This window comes from Antedon mediterranea, chromosome 1 (assembly GCF_964355755.1).
Source record: "Antedon mediterranea chromosome 1, ecAntMedi1.1, whole genome shotgun sequence".
Lineage (NCBI taxonomy): Eukaryota > Metazoa > Echinodermata > Crinoidea > Comatulida > Antedonidae > Antedon > Antedon mediterranea.
The window spans coordinates 36,150,782-36,171,278 of record NC_092670.1 but is presented as its reverse complement, the minus strand read 5'-3'; the positions used below and the strand labels follow the sequence as shown (position 1 = coordinate 36,171,278).

The 20,497-nt window shown below is 32.7% G+C and overlaps 1 protein-coding gene across 1 annotated transcript; it reads right to left on the bottom strand.

Annotated features, from left to right (window-relative positions):
• Window positions 1-79: 79 nt before the first annotated feature.
• Window positions 80-13,499, bottom strand: LOC140048775 (uncharacterized). The gene is made up of 16 exons (XM_072093596.1): window positions 13,358-13,499; window positions 11,892-12,010; window positions 7,059-7,300; window positions 6,622-6,812; window positions 6,148-6,272; window positions 5,896-6,040; window positions 5,433-5,547; window positions 5,144-5,299; window positions 4,811-4,851; window positions 4,514-4,635; window positions 3,920-4,178; window positions 3,509-3,705; window positions 2,978-3,393; window positions 2,739-2,844; window positions 2,148-2,295; window positions 80-1,539 (listed from the first exon to the last, which is right to left on the bottom strand). Exons 2-15 carry the CDS (start codon window positions 12,000-12,002, stop codon window positions 2,155-2,157), a joined length of 2,367 nt encoding a protein of 788 aa, XP_071949697.1. The 5' UTR covers window positions 12,003-12,010; window positions 13,358-13,499; the 3' UTR covers window positions 80-1,539; window positions 2,148-2,154.
• Window positions 13,500-20,497: the final 6,998 nt, after the last annotated feature.

Below are 20,497 nucleotides of genomic sequence, written 5' to 3'. Positions count from 1 at the left end.
AAAACTGATTGTGTCTCACTATGCCCTTTCTATGAAATCTACAACCATTATTACCAATAAATAGAGAAATTACAAAATGTGACATTGAAATGCAGTACTTTATTTAAATATCACTTTTGTCTTACAACAAACATACATCCTCAATATTAATTGGGAATATTATAAATCGTTTATTGTCTAGATAGTAGTACAATTGTTTCGTAGCAATGTTGGAAATTATTTTGTACTGCAGTAATGGTAAACGTTTACGGTCTGTTTAGGAGCGGATGGTTCGTTCGTTCGTTATTCAAATAAATAGTAAAGTATATAAGGTTTTCGTTTTAATTAATTTATTAAGCATCTGAAAAATACAGTCATGTATGATAATATAATAATTGTACTAAAAAAAGCATACATAAACAATAAAAGCAACTAAAATTGCTAATTTTCAATCCATTTGATTAAGTTTTTTAATAACCGTTATTTTAGTCAGCCTACTAAAGATTGAAATGCTAGATTAATTCCGTTTTATTATTAAATATCTTGAGAATCTTTAATTATTTAAATATAATAACAGGCCTAATACCTGACGTAATATAGTATTAATTTACCAGCAATTATTTCTGTACAATATCACCTACAGTAGTGTTTCCTATTGGCTATAATCAGCTGCTTATAAAAACAATATAGTTCATTATATTAATTTACTAGCCCTATTTCAGTGCGAGTTATATCTGGTTGACTACCATCTGTTTTACGGCATGTACAAATTTGCCTGGAATAAACGTAGTCGCGTGACTGGCTAAATGATTTTTAAGCAATCCGATAGATATATCTTCTATTTCTTAAATGTTCTTTAGGGACAGATTCTCATTCGAAGATAGAAACTCATTTTGGCTTCTATATAGGACCTACACCTAAGGTGTTATTCGTGTTATATCATAATTAATAATTTATTTTTTTAATAATAATAATTTAACATATGTAAGCGGTGCTCTTTATATTGAGTTGGTGCCATCGTTTTAAAATAAACATGCTGTTACGTAACAATTTCAAATACGGTAGTAAATTGTATACTATTATTGAAAACTAATCTCTTCACAAAACATAGTACTCACATAACTACGAACACTTATTCGACACGATGATTGCACGTGACAACTATCGCCTAATCAGCAGCCGTTTAACCTTTCATATTTACATATTTCGAGAAATCTCCACAGCTGTTTACAATTTACAATAAAGCTTTATACCAATTTGTTAGAAATTCCCAGAAGTACGGGGATCTTTCTATTGTTAAAAATTATATCATTAGGTTTGACAATACAATATATACAGAAATTCACAAAATTTTAAGTGATTTGGTTTTTTTTAAACCAGTATATAAATTTATTATCATTTAAGCAGCAACTTTGTAGTTAGCATTTTCTGGACGAATGTACTACCTCTTGTTATACAAATGAAATCACGGAACAGAAGTGTTTTGCTTCAGTCAATGTATTTTAACCGACAGTTTCAGTTGTGCGACAGTCTGGAAAATCTTCGCTGACTTCAAAATATCTGGAGAAACAAGCAATATAACATTAATTAATGTATATTTTTATGTTGATGGATGGAAAATATATGGTTTAATACATCATGACAGTAATGTTTCTTTTATAAGTTGCATATTTGGCGTCCTTATTTTAAAAAGAAATGTATAAACCACTAATCAACACGTACTTTAGCTGGCGAGGACAGAAAGACATCAGCAGGCAGAAATAAACGATTGTTATTATATACAAGAAATTTGCTTAGAAAGAAGAAGAAGAAAAATCCGGAACATCAGCTAACGTAAACAATTGAACGGAAGGAACCTAGCGGAAAGCAGAGAATCATGTTTATAGAAAGGAATGTGCATTGAAATGCTGAAGAGGTTTCATAGTTTCCGAGGATCGGATGCGTTCAACGTTCTTGTAGGACATGGCATGTGACGAAAAAAAAAATGACTCCCCTTTTTCAAACGTGTTTCCGAAAACCTCACACTTGGAAAATGCGCTCGTAATTGTAATTGAAAAGAGTGATATATTTAAAGAATACGCTAACTTAACCCGAGACGTATATTGCGTTATGAATCTCCATAACGAAGTACCTTCATCTTTTGAATTAATGGTTCTAAAGACTCTCACCTACAACTTAAAGCTCCAGTGGTAATACCATTTCAGCAGAGATGTCACTGGCTGCTCGTTTACCTCTGACGTCACTAGAACAACCCTGGCTGCAGCGAGAGAATCGTTCGGTAGGGTCACAGATCAAAACTTGACAACTCAAGAATACCTGATGGAAAAGGAATCGAAAGAGAATGGTAATAATGGCAGGGTAATGTGAAGATTACAAAAAACATATTTAGGTTTAGTGTTTTCAAACCGTTTTGACAATTGTCTATACGAATTGTTGATCCTCTATACATATGTTTGCTCATGTTACAACGGAGCATGTCTAGACCTAAAGCTCTGTCTACACTATCAAACTTTATGTGACAAAAAATGTGATGTGCCTATGTAAGGACATGATGATGTCATATCACTACCATATTGAAGCATATCATTTCCATATTTTGGGCACATCACATAAAACTAGGTTGATAGTGTAGACAGTGCTTAAGCACCTACAGGTAAAGGACACAGGTTTACGGTTAGAACTTTATAAAGTAACTAGAGAAGTTTCACAACTTCTGACTTGTGTCACGTTTACTTATTGTAAACTGTGTTTATTCATACCTCTCCATGTAGTCCATGGAACATAAACGAGAATGATTCCATAGAGAATCTTTGCTCTGAGATTGATGGTGAATACTCTGTCTTCATCGTGCTGTCAACAAGGCAACTGTGAAAAAATGTATTTTATAATCATAAATTTAGAACGGCTGTACACTTGGTTTTATGTATGAGAAGAATAAAGAAGTTTGGAATTATGGAAGCACGTGAACGTAAGTAAATGATATAGTCAGTAGACCTACCCGTCTTTCACAAACTCAAAGAGTTGGTTGGCTCTGCTTCCTGGAACTGAAGTTGGTGTAGCTTTACAGGTTTCAATAAGAATTCTCTTTGAAGGATCTCTAGCTTTAGCAGAGAAATACATCCTCTGGCGCATGGCTACCTGAGCTGGGTACTCATTCAGGCTTACACGACGACTGTAATCTGGTGCGTCGAACATTTGGAAGGTGAAGTTGCTGCGGCCTTCGCTCTTTGCTACGTACGTCTTCTTGGCCATCTTTGGTAAGAAGTGGCCGTGCGTCAAACCTTCACTCTCCATCTCGCAGATTACTTTGATTTCAAGATGGCGGACGTCACGTGTGATCTTGCTTGCACCTTTCTCTGATCTTGGGCGGTCACGGATTGTGTTGCGATACATGGCGATGTTGTCAGATTTAGCCTGAACATTTAAAACAAAAATAGTTAAATAAAAATAGTTAAATAAAATAAATAACATTTTTTTAAATCTCTAAATAAAGCGATTTTTTGAATAAAATAAAGTGTAATATACGTACTCGGATGACCGTTCCGCATTCATTGTATCCAGTTTGAAGGATGACGTGTGTTTCGTTCAAATCTCTTCCTCGGCAGATGGGGTCATGCAAATGCAGACGACGTGAACTGACGTCAGCAAGGATACTTCGGTGGATGTAAACAGTCATGTGAGAATCATGGCACTCTACTACTGGTTCACGTGGAATAAGGGAAGAATCTATAAAGAATGGAAAGGGAAAATGAGGTCATATTCGTTCAACAGACGTTTTAATAACTGCTGTATCATAATATAGCCGATAATTCCCATTGTTGGTGCTTTAATTACAAACACTCCAGTTAGATTGAAACGAGTTTTCTGTGACCACCAAACTAATCACGTGTCTACCAAACTAATCACGTGTCTCTACGCAATTACATAATAGTTAACTCACTGGTACGAAACATCCAACCACTCTGTTGTGTATCTGTTCTAGCAGCACAAGGATCTGGGTTCCTGACTCGCGCAATTCCTGGATCAACTGAGATCATGTGGAGAGCGTTGTCCTTCAACAACATTCCTGGAGTCTTAAATGACAGAGATGTCTCGTTGAACGTCACTGATTCGGATGCGGCATCAATCCTGAAGATTGGTGGAACGGGTTTTGTTGGGTTGATAATCTCAATGTAGGTTGGTTCGTTTGGTCTTTTAATCTGTAAATGAAATATTTAATAAAACTGCAATAGTTATTTTTTCCAGTTGGCTGATAGTGGTCTAGTTATGGGAGTCGCAAACCATAGCCATAAAATAATAGCAAGTCTCCCTCGACTATTGTTGAACAAATTGAGATTACGTATACATGTGACTCAAGTGCATATTTTGGCAGCAGCTTAGCTGTTACTCCGGAATATTAATCCATTAGCCCCTGTCGTTCATCTTTGTAGGCTCTGCACTGATGGCTGTCGTGCCGTGGGTCCAAAGAGAGCCTGATCTGAAATCTTCGGTTTTCGCAAATCGAAAGCTTCCTATCATGAACAAACTTTCTTACCGGTTTGTCGAAACTGATGACCCATTCGTTGTTTTCGGGCACGACATGTTGCAACGGTGATGGGTATGATTTTCTGGGAACAATCTTTGGAGGCTGTGGTGCAATTCTGCTTGCTGGCGACGCTGTATCAATTCAATTATAAATAGTATGGTTAGCACGTAGTATTTTACAATTGTGTTGAATAGAACTTTTTAAAACAAGCTTGCTTTAAATTCAAATGTATATCTCTATGAAGATTTTTTATCTTTGCCAATTTACTCATTTAGTAACTAATTTGAGTTTGCTGTTTAAACTTACCAGCAACGATTAGTCTTAGACATCTCTGGTCACTTGTAACTCTAGAAAAAGGGAATTGACAAATTAAAATCAAATAATGTAATACCAACAAGTACTCGTCGTTTGTCTATGTGAGATAACAGTCTAAAGCTTGGTTCCCACTAGCGACGCAACGCAAGGACGTAACGCAACGCAAGTGAATTGACCAATCACAAGCGATAGCTTATTCGCTTGTGATTGCTAACTGTCTATAACTTCGCTTGTCATTGGTTAAAACGCTTGCGTTGCGTTTACGTCCTTGCGTTACGTTCTAGTGGGATCCAAGCTTTAATGTGAAGTATCTATTTGACTTACCCGTATGTATCTCGTGCGTATAGACAAACAAAGTGAATTCCTGTCTCGCGTGGAATCCAGCGAAGCGTGATTGCGTAGTCGTTCCTTGAGCGCGATACTCTCTTCACTGGTGATTTGGTCATACCGGCTGGCGATGCTGTTCCAATCTCAACAATGCTAAAATAAGTTAATATTAATAAAAAGTTGTTGTAAATCGTTTTAACACGAACTGCAATCACTCAACATTCCGTTGGTTGAAAATGAAAATCTGGATTTTGGATTGTGACATTAGTAACAGTAGTATACTTACCCAACACCTCGTCTGCCACTTCGCGCCTTAACGTCAATGCTCCACGGTTTGTTAGGCTTCAGGTAGAAGCAGGTACCAGGAGGCTCAAAGATTTCAGGTTGACGGCATGGCTCATCTGAAACAGAAGATAAACATTTAAAAGCATTTGGCCATTTAGAACGCGCTACCTGTCGATTTGAGAGGAGCGAATTCGGCACCTCTATTTAAACGTCAACTTAAAACTTTTCTTTTTAATTACTAAGTATTGTTAGGCTCTTAGGTTCTTTGTAGGGCGCCATATAAAAACCTGAATAGAATAGAATAGAACGAAACGGTTGAGGATATCTGTGTATTGACCCACATCAGGGCGTAGGTAACATTGTTACGCGTGTAGCTAGCTCTAATGATAGTGATACATTTCCTACTAGTAGCCAAGGCCTACATACTCATCATAACTCTGTTTTCCTAAATCGAGTTAACCTACCAAGTGGGAAAACCTTTATAAGAAATTGGAGAGGAATAGTGCTGAGAGCTTTCGTTGAAGTTGGAGTTGCAAAATCTTCGATCATCATTGAGACTGCATACCAACCAGGTTCGGCAGTTGCTGGGAAATATATCTCGCATTCGTCCTGTAACAGTAATCAGTTTAAGTTACATAAGTGTTAATGTTAGTAGTTTTGAATGTGTTAGTGAACTTTATAGGGATCATTGAATACAATTAGAGGCACGAACTTACAGAATCAAGTGTGCTCTCCTCTGTAAGGCTACCACACACAGAATGGTCGAACTGATTTGGTGGACATTCTCTTCTTTGTTCGTTTGTCCACCTGCATCTTACGGTATCATAGTCCGGATCCGAGACTGTGGAAAGAAGTTTATATTGTTAATACGTAATAAAAACAATTCTTTCAAATATACTGCTCGGAATTCATTGTATACAGAGCGCCCTCTCTATCGTCACACAATTCCGGTTGCTTCTTGTGAATTCTTAATGAGCGCGCTTTATTTGAGTGGAACACATGCATCGTGAAAACTACGATGATAGCCAATCAAGGTGCATGATCACTAGGTTTATGTTTTAAAGGATTTAGTTTTCAGTTTGATATGACGAATATAGATAGGTAAACAACAATAGAATATACCCTTCTGAACTCTTGCCAAAACACAATACACCTAGTTAAATCGTAGTAGTACATCAATAAATACTCACCCGGAATTCTGATTTTACTAGAACAGCCTTGCTGCACCCTGATGATTGGAATGACTGTGGTGTAGGGTGATGAATTTGGCAGTCGTGTGTCTGGTCGAGGTCGAAGGTCAATTGTTGAAATCATGTTCCAATAGTTGGCATCACCATAGTTTTGTAAATAAATCCAGTAACTAGTGGATTCTTCTTCATATCTTTAATTATGTAATATTCCACATGTTACATTTTGATAATTTTTAATTAGCCTTTATTAAAAACTATTAGGCCTACTATTACTGAGTCAGCGAAATGTAAATCTATAATATTTAACTTTGAATTCTCTCTTTGGCATAATTTAACTTAGGGCTCCATCTTTCGAAGATAAGTATCTTAGTATTCTATTTATAGGTCTTGGAAGTATTCCTTTTAAATAAACTGGTCAGTAAACATGGTAACGTTACCTAATTGTAAAGACCTCTCTGTCCGGGGTGTACAAGAAAGATCCAACGCCTGTGCTCCAGTCCTCAATATTATGATCGCTAAAATCAGTACAATTGAAATCTAGTTGTCTGTAAATTCTTCGGCGGCATTCTACGCACAAAATGTCGCCTTCTCCACCCAGATGTTGTCCTGGATACTCGCACCAAAAGTCATTGCGAGGGGCATACGACCGTCTCCATGATACACGCCATGAAATTTCAATCTAAAAAAACAACAATAAATATAGTTCTTATATTTATAGCCTTGTATTCCATACTTTTCCGCAAACCCCTAAACATCTAATTACGACGCGCTTTAAATTAGTTTTTTTGCCTGTGACCAGTCCGCAGTCAGTGATATGTACAGTACCGCTTACAGCAGTCATACGCGCAATTCTGTGTGGTCGCGTCAGTAGCAGACGACTTTACGGTATCATACAACTAATATGAAAATATTAGGTAGGTTATGATTGACAACCTGACCAACTGTAAACACATTCTAAAGGCCAGTCCTGTAAGCTAAGTAAACAACTTATAGTACGTCAGGTATTGTGAATGATCTGTGTTTGTATATTAATTTTTCTATTTTAAATATGTTTTATAAAAACCCTCGATTGTTTATCAAAAGTAAAACCAGCTGATAAGTTTCAAGCCTCTTGCTTTAGTTTAATGACTATATAAGTTTAGAACATCCTCAGAGCAACATTACTTACAACAATAGAATCGTAATGTAAATTAAAATCATCTCATTTGGAAATAAAATGCCTGTAAAACCTGGGAAGGCATTAATTAATCTCACTCTTCCCTGGTAAAACCACGTTTAAAGTTAACTAAAATATAAATATATTCTTTCCATATACTGTTTCAGATATCCAATAATATAACCATTTAGTATTATTTTATTTATTTTTAAGATTATATGTGTTTGTGATTTAAAAAAATCTTCGATACCTACTAATTGAAATTGTTTTACTATCGGTATAAATGTAATGATTTGTGTTTTTTTTATTGTGTTTAGAGATGTCACCATCTGTAAAGTTTACAGTACCAATAAACACTGTCTAGTTCTCATAGCATGATTCAGTTAACAAACACGTACGCAATTGCTTTGCAAACCAGAAATAGAAAGTTTCAGAACGGTTGTTTATTTATAAATCCTTTTAATTAAAAACAATAAACAAAAAAATCTTTCCTAGAAAAGATATAACCACATTGATATCGAAACTCAACCGCTGTTGAATCAGAGTGTTGCGTTTAGTTTTTTGCGCAATGAGCGCGGCATGACAGGAATTTAACATTTTATTAGTTAATACTTGATGAAATAGTTGATGGAATGTAAAGTCCCCTTGAAGTGGGGCCTAGGCCACATTCATTTCGAAATTCGATCATGCACCCTACCGCTATCGTCAACAGGCGCCCATGAACCTGAGCATGCTATAGGCTACACAATATTTTTCATTGCTAGAGCAACTCTTAAATGTTAACTCTAAAATAGTTAGATGTTCTTATAATTTACGTCACTTTTGAATCACCTTTTCTTATGGGCCTAAATTAACATCAGAAATTCTAAACCGGTCCGTCATACTGAATGTTAATTAATTTTAAACGAGAAAGATAAGGATATAATATCTAATGTTTGTGTTTCAATGAAAAAAAAGTAAATTTTTAGTGGTTATAATTTAAATTCGCTTTCTATAAAAATACATTGCCTTTCTTCACAACAAAACGGGGTTAGGGTTAAAAAACAAAATAGACAAATAGTAGTACACATTGATAGAAAACACAGATACAAATTAATGTTTCATTTATTATATTCAATAATTTTGACTGGATATTTATGTTCGTACATTCTCATGTTCACATTCTCATACTCTTGTGCAAGGACGGAGAATATTATTTCTTAGATTGGGTTTTCAGTCGTAGGACATGAAAGAATTATTTTATATGTTACTTCCTTCATGTAGGCAGGCGTTTACGTTAATTCTGATTAAAGATAATTTTCTTATTTGAAAAATATATTGGCCTGCCATTGAAGCTATGATCAGGTAAAAGAAAACCTGTTATGCTTTGTGACTTGTCTTAAATACTAAAAAAATCATGAAAAAAAAGTTTAGGTTTAATATGAAAAAAAATGAGATCGATATCTAGTTTTGAATGATGCAATTGTTGCGGAATATTTAATTTCAACTCAAGTTCGCTTTTAAATGTTTTAACTTGTACACTATAAATACTATTTTTACAAGTGTAGATTATCTTCTGTCACTTTAGAGAATGTTGCCTGAACGGGATAATTAATTAAATTAGTCAAGGTATCTCTCTACTAATTGTCAGTAGATTATAATCTGGTCTAAGTTAAAGAATAATGATAGATGGCGTGTACCTTTTGAATTAATTTAAATTCAACCAAGAGCCCGATGACGTATTTAAAATGACGTAAGTTATCAATTGAATAAAGTTTAATTGTGAATAAATAATTTCATTATTTGTATGTAAGTATCGGGATACAAGGTGTTTAGGATTTGATTCACCAACCACTGGTTTAAAACCATGTGCTCAACAGATAGTTTGTAAAAATAGAGACACGCATTAGAGTCCATACACGAAGTTAACTGTTCTCGAATTTGTAGAAATGTCCAGATGATTAAAGATAAAGCATCGGTGTTCTTTATTCATAGCGAGTGCTCTAAATTAAATTATTATATCAACGATTTGTAACGAGAAACGGACAGTGGTAGTTGGCTTACTCTGGCATAGTGTGTGAAATTGAATTAGTTCGATTTGCAACGAGAGAATGGACTGCGCGAGTAGCCTCAGTTGTTGATGGCGTTTCTCGGTGTCGCGGTTTTGGGTCACCCGCTGTTACTCCAGCAACGTAGGGGAGGAAATGCGATATTAAACGTATTCATAATAAAACCTTCAACTTATTGATGAATTTTAAAATCTATTTTTGCCGTTTTGGAAATTGTTTAGATGTTTCCAAGTTAACTATTTTTCGGAACGTGTTACTTGTGTAATTTTAAAATCATATTTACATTATTTATTCCAAATTTTAATAAGTAGTATTTAATCAGTTATTATTGGATAATAAGTTTGTGTGACATCTGTAATCGTTTTGTTTTTTTACTTCAGCAAAAGTACCGCTTTTTATGGCACAATTGGATATCGGGTAGAAATGCTAGTCACATATTCTAATTATTGTTATATGTATAAACAGAATTGAAAAAAAAAAACAAAAACAAATTACATTTATAACTTAACTGGAAGCTACCATATCTTTTAAAAACATCTCAATAAAATGATATATCATTGGAATTTAACGTATTTATTTAGCTGACCAATTTTCTGCTTTAGAATTCGACTTTACTCATACTAGGCCTACTTAAAGAGATATCATGCCTCAAGCTAGATATCAAAACAAGTTGAAAAAGTACTAAAATAAGGCGCCCAAGTGCGTATTTGTCTTCAAATGTATCTTAAATATTTTATTATCAGAAAATAGGTATAATTTAATTTAGGGCGTTTATTCCTGTACTGTATGGATTGGTAAAGTTGTAGAATATTAGTAAACATAATAGTTATGCGTGTGACGTCATTTTGGCGCGTTAGAATTGACATGAATATTCATGAAAAGGAGTTTGAAACTTTCCACCTGCCAAACAAATACTTAATTATTCATATGTGGAGGATTGCAGACAGTTTCTCGGAGATTGAATCACATAATAGCGTTGTAAACTATTAAAAATGAAAGTTGAAAATGAAAAAATTAATATCACAAACACAACATTAATCGAAATACCGCCGAAACTGTATGATATTCGTTAGATCTCCGTTGGACGCAAATTCAACCGTTTTCTAAAACTATAGGTAACGGTGGAAATAAATGTTTCAATTTCAGATATAATCATTATCCCGGTTATTCCGACAGATACAGTCCAAGGTTTTAATTCAATAATAGATAACATATGTACTTGACCTTTTTTGAGACGACGTAACTATCGTCCTGATAGATTTCTGTACAGATATCACTTATTTGGTTTAATGCCTGGTGCCGCCTTTTTGAAATGCAAAATGTCTAGTTTATTCTCCGAATGTTTTTTTTATTAACAATAACTTGTCAAATCTACAGGACCGATTTAACGTAAAAAGAGCAACCGTACAATTGTAAACGTGACTAGGCCTAAATTACGTTAGTTTCATTCAGTCGTTTATTTTGATATTTAACAAGCTCAATTTTTTAAGCGGTTTAATGATCGACTACTTGCTGAAAATGAAAGGTGATAAAATCAATTGCGTTCACACTGGTATTTAAGTTACGGAAATTAGCTCTCCGCATTATTGAATAAGTATAATAATTAAAACCCTAATTCTTTCTAAACGCATTAATAACAAATCAATGATGATTTATTTCCGTTCTACAGAAGTAGATTTAAATTGGGTGTCTAGGAAACCAAGATCTAGAAATCTAAGACCTATAAGATCTTAGATTTAATATCTAAAAGAAGAAATAATTCACGTCTTTGTGATTTTTTAGATCTTTTCTTTTTAAACAAAATATGTTTTAAAGAAAAATTCAATATCCTCAGAATACTGTATTTAATAATTATTATTAGGCCTACTATTCGATATTCGCATATTATATCACAAAATATCCATCATTACCTAAAAACATGCGGTAATAAAACAATATACCTGTCCTGTTTAGACAGATATAATGAAAACACAATAATTATGATATTAAATTTCGAATTAACGCATTGTGTTTTTTAATTAAAATTTAATTAATTTAAAATAACTTTAATGAGTTATTAGTATTACCTGTCCCCTCGTCCTCGATGGACGCCATCTAAAAGTTCCACCTCTAAAATGAGTTGCCTGAGAAAGACAGACGACAGCTAGAAGAAGTAATACTGTCCTTAGACCTGTCATCTTATAACCTATAAACAAAAACAAAAAATAAAAAATAGCATTGCATTTGAATAGGACTATATTGAGTATTTATTGTTATTTTTGTGGTGAGAAATGCAGTATTCGATTTTAGTTATTAATAGTTAGTATTAATTTTACATTGCATTATATTTTACATATGTACACATCTTTAAATAATATTTACATAGAAACAATTTTTAAAAAGTAAATACGTAATGGAACTAATTTCATTCATGTTCATTTCATTATTTCTTCGACATCATGTCACGTCCTGGGACCCCAAAAGCAACAGAGTCACCATAACATGATATGTCGTTGTCACCAGAAGAACTACACTTAACTACAATTATTTATCAATATACAGTACACAAAACTGTATTATAAATAAATATTAAAATATATAATGTATTATTAAATTATATCTAAGATTACAATGTTCATTTACATATCTAAGCTTGTTTACTAATTGCTAAATAATTTAAACGACTTCAAAATCAGAATCTTCATATCATAAATATAAATCAAGATTTCCAATTAGTTGGAAAAACGTTCAACAAAGACAGTCTGGAGTTTGTACATTGAATCCCAACAGGGAAGAAAGTACTAAGAAACTAACAACACGTAGAGTCACGATCTGAGTGCATTTCACGGTTTGAAGCAACTATCTTAGTGTGAACATTTCGATATTTCACTTCAATAATACATAACATGACAAGCCAATTATCGTGAAAAGTGACAAACAATTATTTTCTTGTGTAGGCCTATAGTTTTTTTTAATTCAAAATAAAATATAGAAAATGCATTTATGTTTTAGGGATATAATGTGAAGTAGTATGGTAGTCATAATTTAATACATTTATACAAGGTAGAATGGAATAAAGATACTGGTAGTTCAGAAAGACTTAGAACTAATAATACAATATGTAAGGAAATATTATTTTTCTTTAAAAAAACCTAATATTGTATAGTTTTTATTTTATTTAAAAAAATATATAATATAGAAACTTAATTTATGTATATATATGTATATATTGTGAAGTATACCAGTAAATAAATACAAGGTAAAATAGAATAAATATTGTTTAGCTGGTAAGTTTAGAAGATTAAGGGTAACATACAGTGCATCGATAGAAATTCGTATTCTTTTGTAAAAAAAAGTAAACAAATTGGTGCACATAGGAATACACATTATGTTAAATTTACTTTCATTATTTGAAATTATAAATATGTTTAGTTTCCAAATGTCTCTATGAATACAGTTTACAGTTTAAAATATTCTTTCGATTATTGCTGAAAATGGTTCTTTTTCAAAACTTTGATAAAAGTTTAATGATAAAAAAAGTTGATATACTTACTGATTTATAAAATGTAGGTACAGCAGACCCTATAATTGCGCAATCCAACTTTCCTCTTTGTTTGCGAAAACAATTCTAAAAGACAAGAAGAAGAAGAAACTGTGTTGTTTTTTATTTGCGTTAAGTCCGTGTTCTTCCGTTGTCTTCCAATCAATGTCGAAGTAAAAAATGTAGGAATTTCTTATATACTCGCATGGTGTTTATCTATTCGATATTTCGTGACGTAACAGAGACCTGCTGAGATGGTTGGAATTGGGCGACCGACGCATTGTAAGGTAGCACTTTCACCTAAATGATGCTTTAGTCAGCTCTCTGACACAGTCATTTCACGGCAGGTGGTGCTTTCTCGCTTATGAATATTTGGAATCTGTACCGTCTAAATTGTCAAGTGTTGTATAGCTGTCTACTCATTGTTTTTTATATTTTATATCATTATGCTTTTCGTTTTTGTAGATTATCTTAAAACCTCTACAATGTACATCTAATATTGTAGGAAGTCTTTTCTTATACACAATATAAAACGAGTGAATATTTTTACATCTTATTTTGGTGAGATAGGATAGACAGATGCCTTTTTCACTCGAGCTCATGTGAGCACAGTTCCGGCGAGCTCTCATATGAGAGCTTGAAAGTACCGGAGAACGGAGTGGTCTGAATGGTTCCTATGCTTTTCTTATTTTTCTTCGTTATCTATATTATGGATCATTTTGTGTGTGCATAGCGCTTACAAACATTGTACTAGGCGCTATAATAAGACTACATTTATTAGTATTACTACTTCTTAATGTATTTTTTTTCTTTCACGGGCTCATTCTTAAAGAATTTAGGGCCTATATTAGATACTCTGTGATAGGGTTAAGTTTAAAATATGTAGAGGTTTCTGTTCGCTATCCATCTGCATTAATTCTTACACCTTAGTATTCCTGGTCATCTCATTCCATCATTATTAACCCTTCCTTACATTCGATATTGATCATCCACAACTAGATTAAACACAATTTTTAAATGGATATTAAGTCACAATGTTGAATTGCCTGACACCATTTCCTCAGGCACAACAGAACTAGACATTCCGTATTATACCATCATCACCAGAACCGGATTTTCAATGTATTAAAATAGGTTCGTTGTTAACTGAGTCAGTGATAAAACTAATGAGTCAAGCCGCGGACGTATAATATTTCAACAAATACATTGTCACAATTGTTATTACAAATTTCTAAATTAAATCAATTGTATACAGTTTAAACAGATCTTGTTCATTTCATTTAGCCATCAACAAAATACAAAACACACAATGGCAAGGAATGACCATATAATAAATAGGCCGGTCACTCTGTCTCAGCTATATGCTATTTTTATAAATTGTACAATTTATAATAATATTGTAAGATTTTTCAAATTAATTACGTTCGTATCAGCTGGTTTAAAATAGGAGCTAATAGGCCTATCAGTTTTGTGTAAAAAATGGGGGCCATTTTGAAATCCAAGATGGCGGCCAAAATAGGATGGGAAAAATTGGCCCCCAGTTGCAATGAATTCTACTAGTCCTAAAGATTCCAAAACTGCCAAGAACTCAACTTGAGCATTAAAATTTCATGGAATTGATATTTGGAACATTGGTTCCCCACTATAGCCTACTTAAGAGAATTATCTGTACAAATGAGAATGCAAAAAGAAAATGTGGTTGTATGATCATGAATTGATATACAGTAATTACCATGGATTCCTTCATGGTATTGATATAACATAGAAAAAATAGATAAAAAACATGTCAAGTATATCCCTGCTATGTATTCTTTAAATAATATAATAAGATAAATATAAAAAGATTCCTTCATTCTTCATTCTTGCTCCAAAATATGACTGGAATGCCGTAGGTAAGTTCCTAATACAACCTATGTATTGTTTAAGCGTTTGCGAATACCACGACGTCACAAATATTCCAGCTTTGAGACGTGACAACCCCGGATGGAATTAAAGGGTCTATCTTCCATTTTCGGGTATTTTCACCCCGGGTGTTTGAGAACTGAAATGGACGATTAAATGACTGAAATACAATGTTCGATTGATTTTGAATGCTTGAGATGGTTTGTTTGGTTTAGCAATTTATAAAATTTGTTTTATTACTAAAACTTTCCTTTTTTTAAATCTTTTATATTGAGAACTCTATATGCATTGTTTATTATTATTGTTTTATTTTATTTTATTATAATTGAAAAGTGACTATTTAAAAACCATTTTTTGTCTCATAAAGTTTGATAGTGTAGAAAAAGTTTTTAAACAATCCATTATGAATCTTTTTTTTAGGAAATTCTTTTACTGCGTCCCTTTTTTCAGTTGAATAATTCAATTTCAATTCAATTCAATTTCTTTTCATTTCGGAAATATCATCCATGTTAATAAACTTATAAACAGAAAAATCGTATATAGAATGCTTCTCCATCAGCAATACATTTGGGAGTTATGGATCATATGTTTGCAAACACAAGCAACAAGGATGTTACCACTCTTCAACATACTTTGCATGAAACCATAAGTAGATGTACTACTCATTAATAATAATGAATAATTTAAAAATCGAAGAGTTTAGTAACAAACCAAATTAATTATTTTTACTAATTAAATTTACTCATTAAACTGACATTATTAGAAACTACAGTAAAATATTCCGCAATTGTTTCTTTATTTCTTAAAAATTGTTCATAGTTTTTAAATTGTTTACGCAGATGTTTTTTATTTGTGTTATTACATGTACACGCTCTTGTATAAGAGCTGCAGTAACTGCAGTAAAATAAAAAGTGCATTTTAGTTCCAGGTTCGTTTACAATCTAAGTGACCGGTCATTGATACATGCGTACATTAAATACATACGTCACTCATTAAACTGAATTAGTTAAATCTACATAGAAATATAGTTATATCTGCGAAAACCTAGCATGCAGTATTGTACAGAATTATTTTACTGACGTAAGTAACCGAATCATATCTCACAAAGTTAAAAATTGAATTTTATAAAGCAGTGTTCCTAGCGTGAAGAGCATTTAGGAGGCATTGGTGTGTTCCAAAAACAACGGAGGGTTTAGTTTGACACGGTAATGATATAACTACCGTGTTGTATATCGAAGTTGAATACGTCGGCCTGGGCTAGCTAAGTTCATGCTGTTTACTCTACCTCCACCGAGAAAGGCTTTAAGCATTACACTGTGCCGGGAATATTAAGTTTCTAAACCTCATAGCCAGTTCATAGCTATCCATAACTAATGTCTAAGTTCAGAGAAAGAAAATATGTGACCTGTTTGGTAAAGAGTCTTTCCGACTCATTATGATGTCGTTTTGTATTTAAACTAAGTCACATTTATTATCAGTTAACTTGTAAATTGTGTTATCTTTCAAATCATTGTTTCCGGTAACAAGATCTTTCTGATTAATTTATAATTTGTATTTAAAGATACTTTTTTATTACTAGGCTTTTCCTTTTTTTAATCTTAATTGAAGATTTAATAGTTATTGTTTTTTTATATAAGCACATAAAAACATATTGAATTATTTCTTTGAATGTCTCATAAAAATATATAAAATGTTTTGTGAGTTAATACTCATTTAGAGAATACATTCGCCAATATAACGGAAAAAATGTCATTAAATTATTTCAATTTGAATACTGTTATTCATACCTGTATATAAGAATAACACTTTTTTTTGTCTTATGTAAGATCGACCAACTTTTATTTCTTCATCAATAAAATGCTCGTTTACAATGCATTGCACATGAGTAATGTAATGATACAATACAATACAATATAACTGACATTCAATAACTTTCAGTACATCTGATATCTCACTCCTACCATTGCATTTTATATATAATAGTATAAGGAAAGAAAAAAAAAAAGAATATATAATTCTAGAATATAAGAATAACATTGTTAATTATTTCATAGTATAATCTGTGTTTATCCAATTAATTTAAAAAACTCTCTCTCTCTATACATTTATTGGAGATGAAGTCTTCCTATAAATACCTATAGTAGAACATTAAGAATGTAATATTTAAGAACAGTACAGAAAATGATAATTCACAACTTTTAGGCATCATGTTATTTTACAGAAATATCTAGAGTGTTCAATAGAAATGGAAGCACCGTAGAAAACTTTCATATAAAGTTTCTGTAAATTCATTTACAGAACAAATTACTGATTTGAAATATTTGGAATGAAACAATTAATCTATTGTTGCTATTGCTTCTTTTGAACTATCTCCTAGAAGGCTGTGTTGATTGTCCGTCGTTTTTTATCTTAATTTTTGTGGACAATTGCCAAAAACGTCCTTGGAAAATATCGCAACCAAAAATGGGATAGATTTGAAACAAATTGGTTCGTAATTGTCCATCGTTTTCTATTTTGCCAATGTTTTCAGAGTATTCATAGACAACGGGTAGAGATTTGGATCACACCTGTCGTTTAACCCTTGTTTAGCGGGAGTTCTTTTCATTGTGGTCGTAATAAATTGGATTGGTTGTCTACAAGGAGGACGTTCAACCATTGTTACGACATGTTGGTGCCCCAGCAATTTGTCTTTTGTATGACTACAGGATATCACGCAAACCCAAATGATTTTACTTATGATAAACAGAAAGAGCAGTCGATGAGAGGCTTTCACAGGGCTAGGCCTACGCGCAAATAACGAGGAATGATATCACAGCTAGCAATGACATGATAAAAACCTTCATGGAAATGCGAACCCCTAACCACAATAAATGCAAATGTTACGCAATTGTATTTATTTAGTAATCGTATTTATATTTCAACTGTTTACAGAATTATGACCAATTATAACGCGATATTTGATATGCATTCGATACGCGTTTGGTATATCGCCCGCAGTTTACTACGAATATTAGGAACGGTTCTGTGAATCAATGAGTCCATAAGGTACATCCATAAGGTACTTGTGAAAACAGCAGCTATAATGTCGGTTGAAGATATTTAACTTCATTGGTGACCACGATGTTTTTAAAGATGGCAGATTGTAATTAAATAATTTGTACAAAAGTATAGGTCATTATTCTTCTTCTTTCCCTTTTCAGGGAATTTATTCAATTCATGTATAGGCCTATAATGGGTCATTGACCCTAATACAAAACATGGACTAATAACTTAAGTTAATAATTTCTTCTTTCAAGAGCAAAGTAGACGTATCTATATATAAATTATGCTTAATTCTGACAAAGGCGAGCACAATGGAAAAACTTCGGGACAAATCTCCGCCTTTGATACCTACCTCATCTATCTCAAATGACACGAAACGTAGATTTGATAAGTAAAGTTTGTGTTTGAAAGGGATAAACATAACTTGTTAATAGAAGGATAAAGATGTATAAATCTTTTAATAAATTTGTTTCTTAAATCATTATAAAATGTACATTGTAAAATAAAATGAAATTCATCCAATGTTCTTTTATACATATCTCTTATATCTTTCTAAGCCTTCCCATCTCCCTTTTCAATTTTAAGCTCTAATATCCCTAAATGTAACATAGTCAATAATGATCGAGATTACTAGGCCTGCTACTATATGTTTACTTATTCAATCTGCATATAACATATAGCAAAAATGTGTTAACACTGTATTCTTTTCTTTAGATAACCCAATTAACATATCGAAGTAAGTCGCTGGCCGTGACGTGACTTTTTTTTCACCAAATCTGTAACATGAAATTTCAAAATTATATCATAAACGAGTCATTGACATTTGACCTAAGGTCCTTGTCTGGGGCAGGTGTCACATATCCCCAGAGGCCTACCAATAAATTTAATGAGTGCAATGGAGCCGAATTGTTTGGATAAAACCCTAATTTGTACATTATAAAATTCAAATTATTTCTTTTGCCTAGAATATTAATTAGCTACCTATGGTGCTGTCAAAGTCAATAAGAAATATTATATTACAATTTTAATAATTTTTATATAATCATAATAATTATCAGCGAAGGATTTAGATAATATTTATGTTGGCATACATTTCAAATTAAGTTGTATGATTAGTGATAATTAAAGGCATTATACAAATTGAGACCTTGGTAGGTAATATGCTGCGTAATGTAGACTTACAACGAATACAATAAAAACATAACAATACAAACTTATGTTTTAATGAACCTAATTTGTTCATAGAAATTATATAATTTACTATTGAAGACAACATTTTTTTTTAAATTGTTATTTTAAAACTTTATTTTAGTGATTATCAATATGATTATGAGAATAACACCCTGATAGGACGGTGACTTGTACTTCAAAGATGTTTTAAACATGAAAAAAAACCAAGATTAATAAAATCAGAATTTAAATAGGCCATTTTTCAGTTTTAATAAAGTTATTCACTTCTGTAAATAAAAGTGAATAACTATTACGTGACATTAAAATGACATATTCAACAACAAAAATGTGAAAAAACCCCAAAATGTTCGTGGACAATATATATTTAAAGTCGAAATGCAAAGATTAAATTAAAAAGACAATATTAGTTTGGGCTCCAGACGGAGTTTTGTCTTAATATTAGTAAAAATATAAATATTTTTGCACATATGGCGTTTCATACGTGTATTAGGGTTTGTATTTTCAGACAAAAATCAAAACGACGACGTGTGGAATGACATAAAAAAGACAATAAATACAGACTTGGAGCAAGCCTAAGACAATATCAGCAATAGTATACTTTTTGTAAGAAAAATTAAATAAATTGTAAATGGAAATATCCTTCGATCCAGGTGCCCCATTTGCGAATTCATTGGTTGATCCTTCTCCGTGGTTTGTATAATGTAAGTAAAGTACAGCATTCAATTATGGACCGTGCCATTGCTATTCGGTTACATAGAATGTTTTAACTTTAATCAGTGTGTGATATACAATGTCACATTCTAGCTACTCGATATTGATCTCTAACATATAAAGTGTCCCAACAGCATAACAATGACATTAAACTCCCTTAACTCACCTGTCGAAAAAAGCAAGGAACATGCATTGCGTGTTGTCATCAAAAGAGAACGATACGTTGCTGTGACATGTGATTCATGCCCCGAGAAAAATAGCTGTGTCCCAACGCGGACGCTAACAGTGGTCTAATAATGGAGCCTT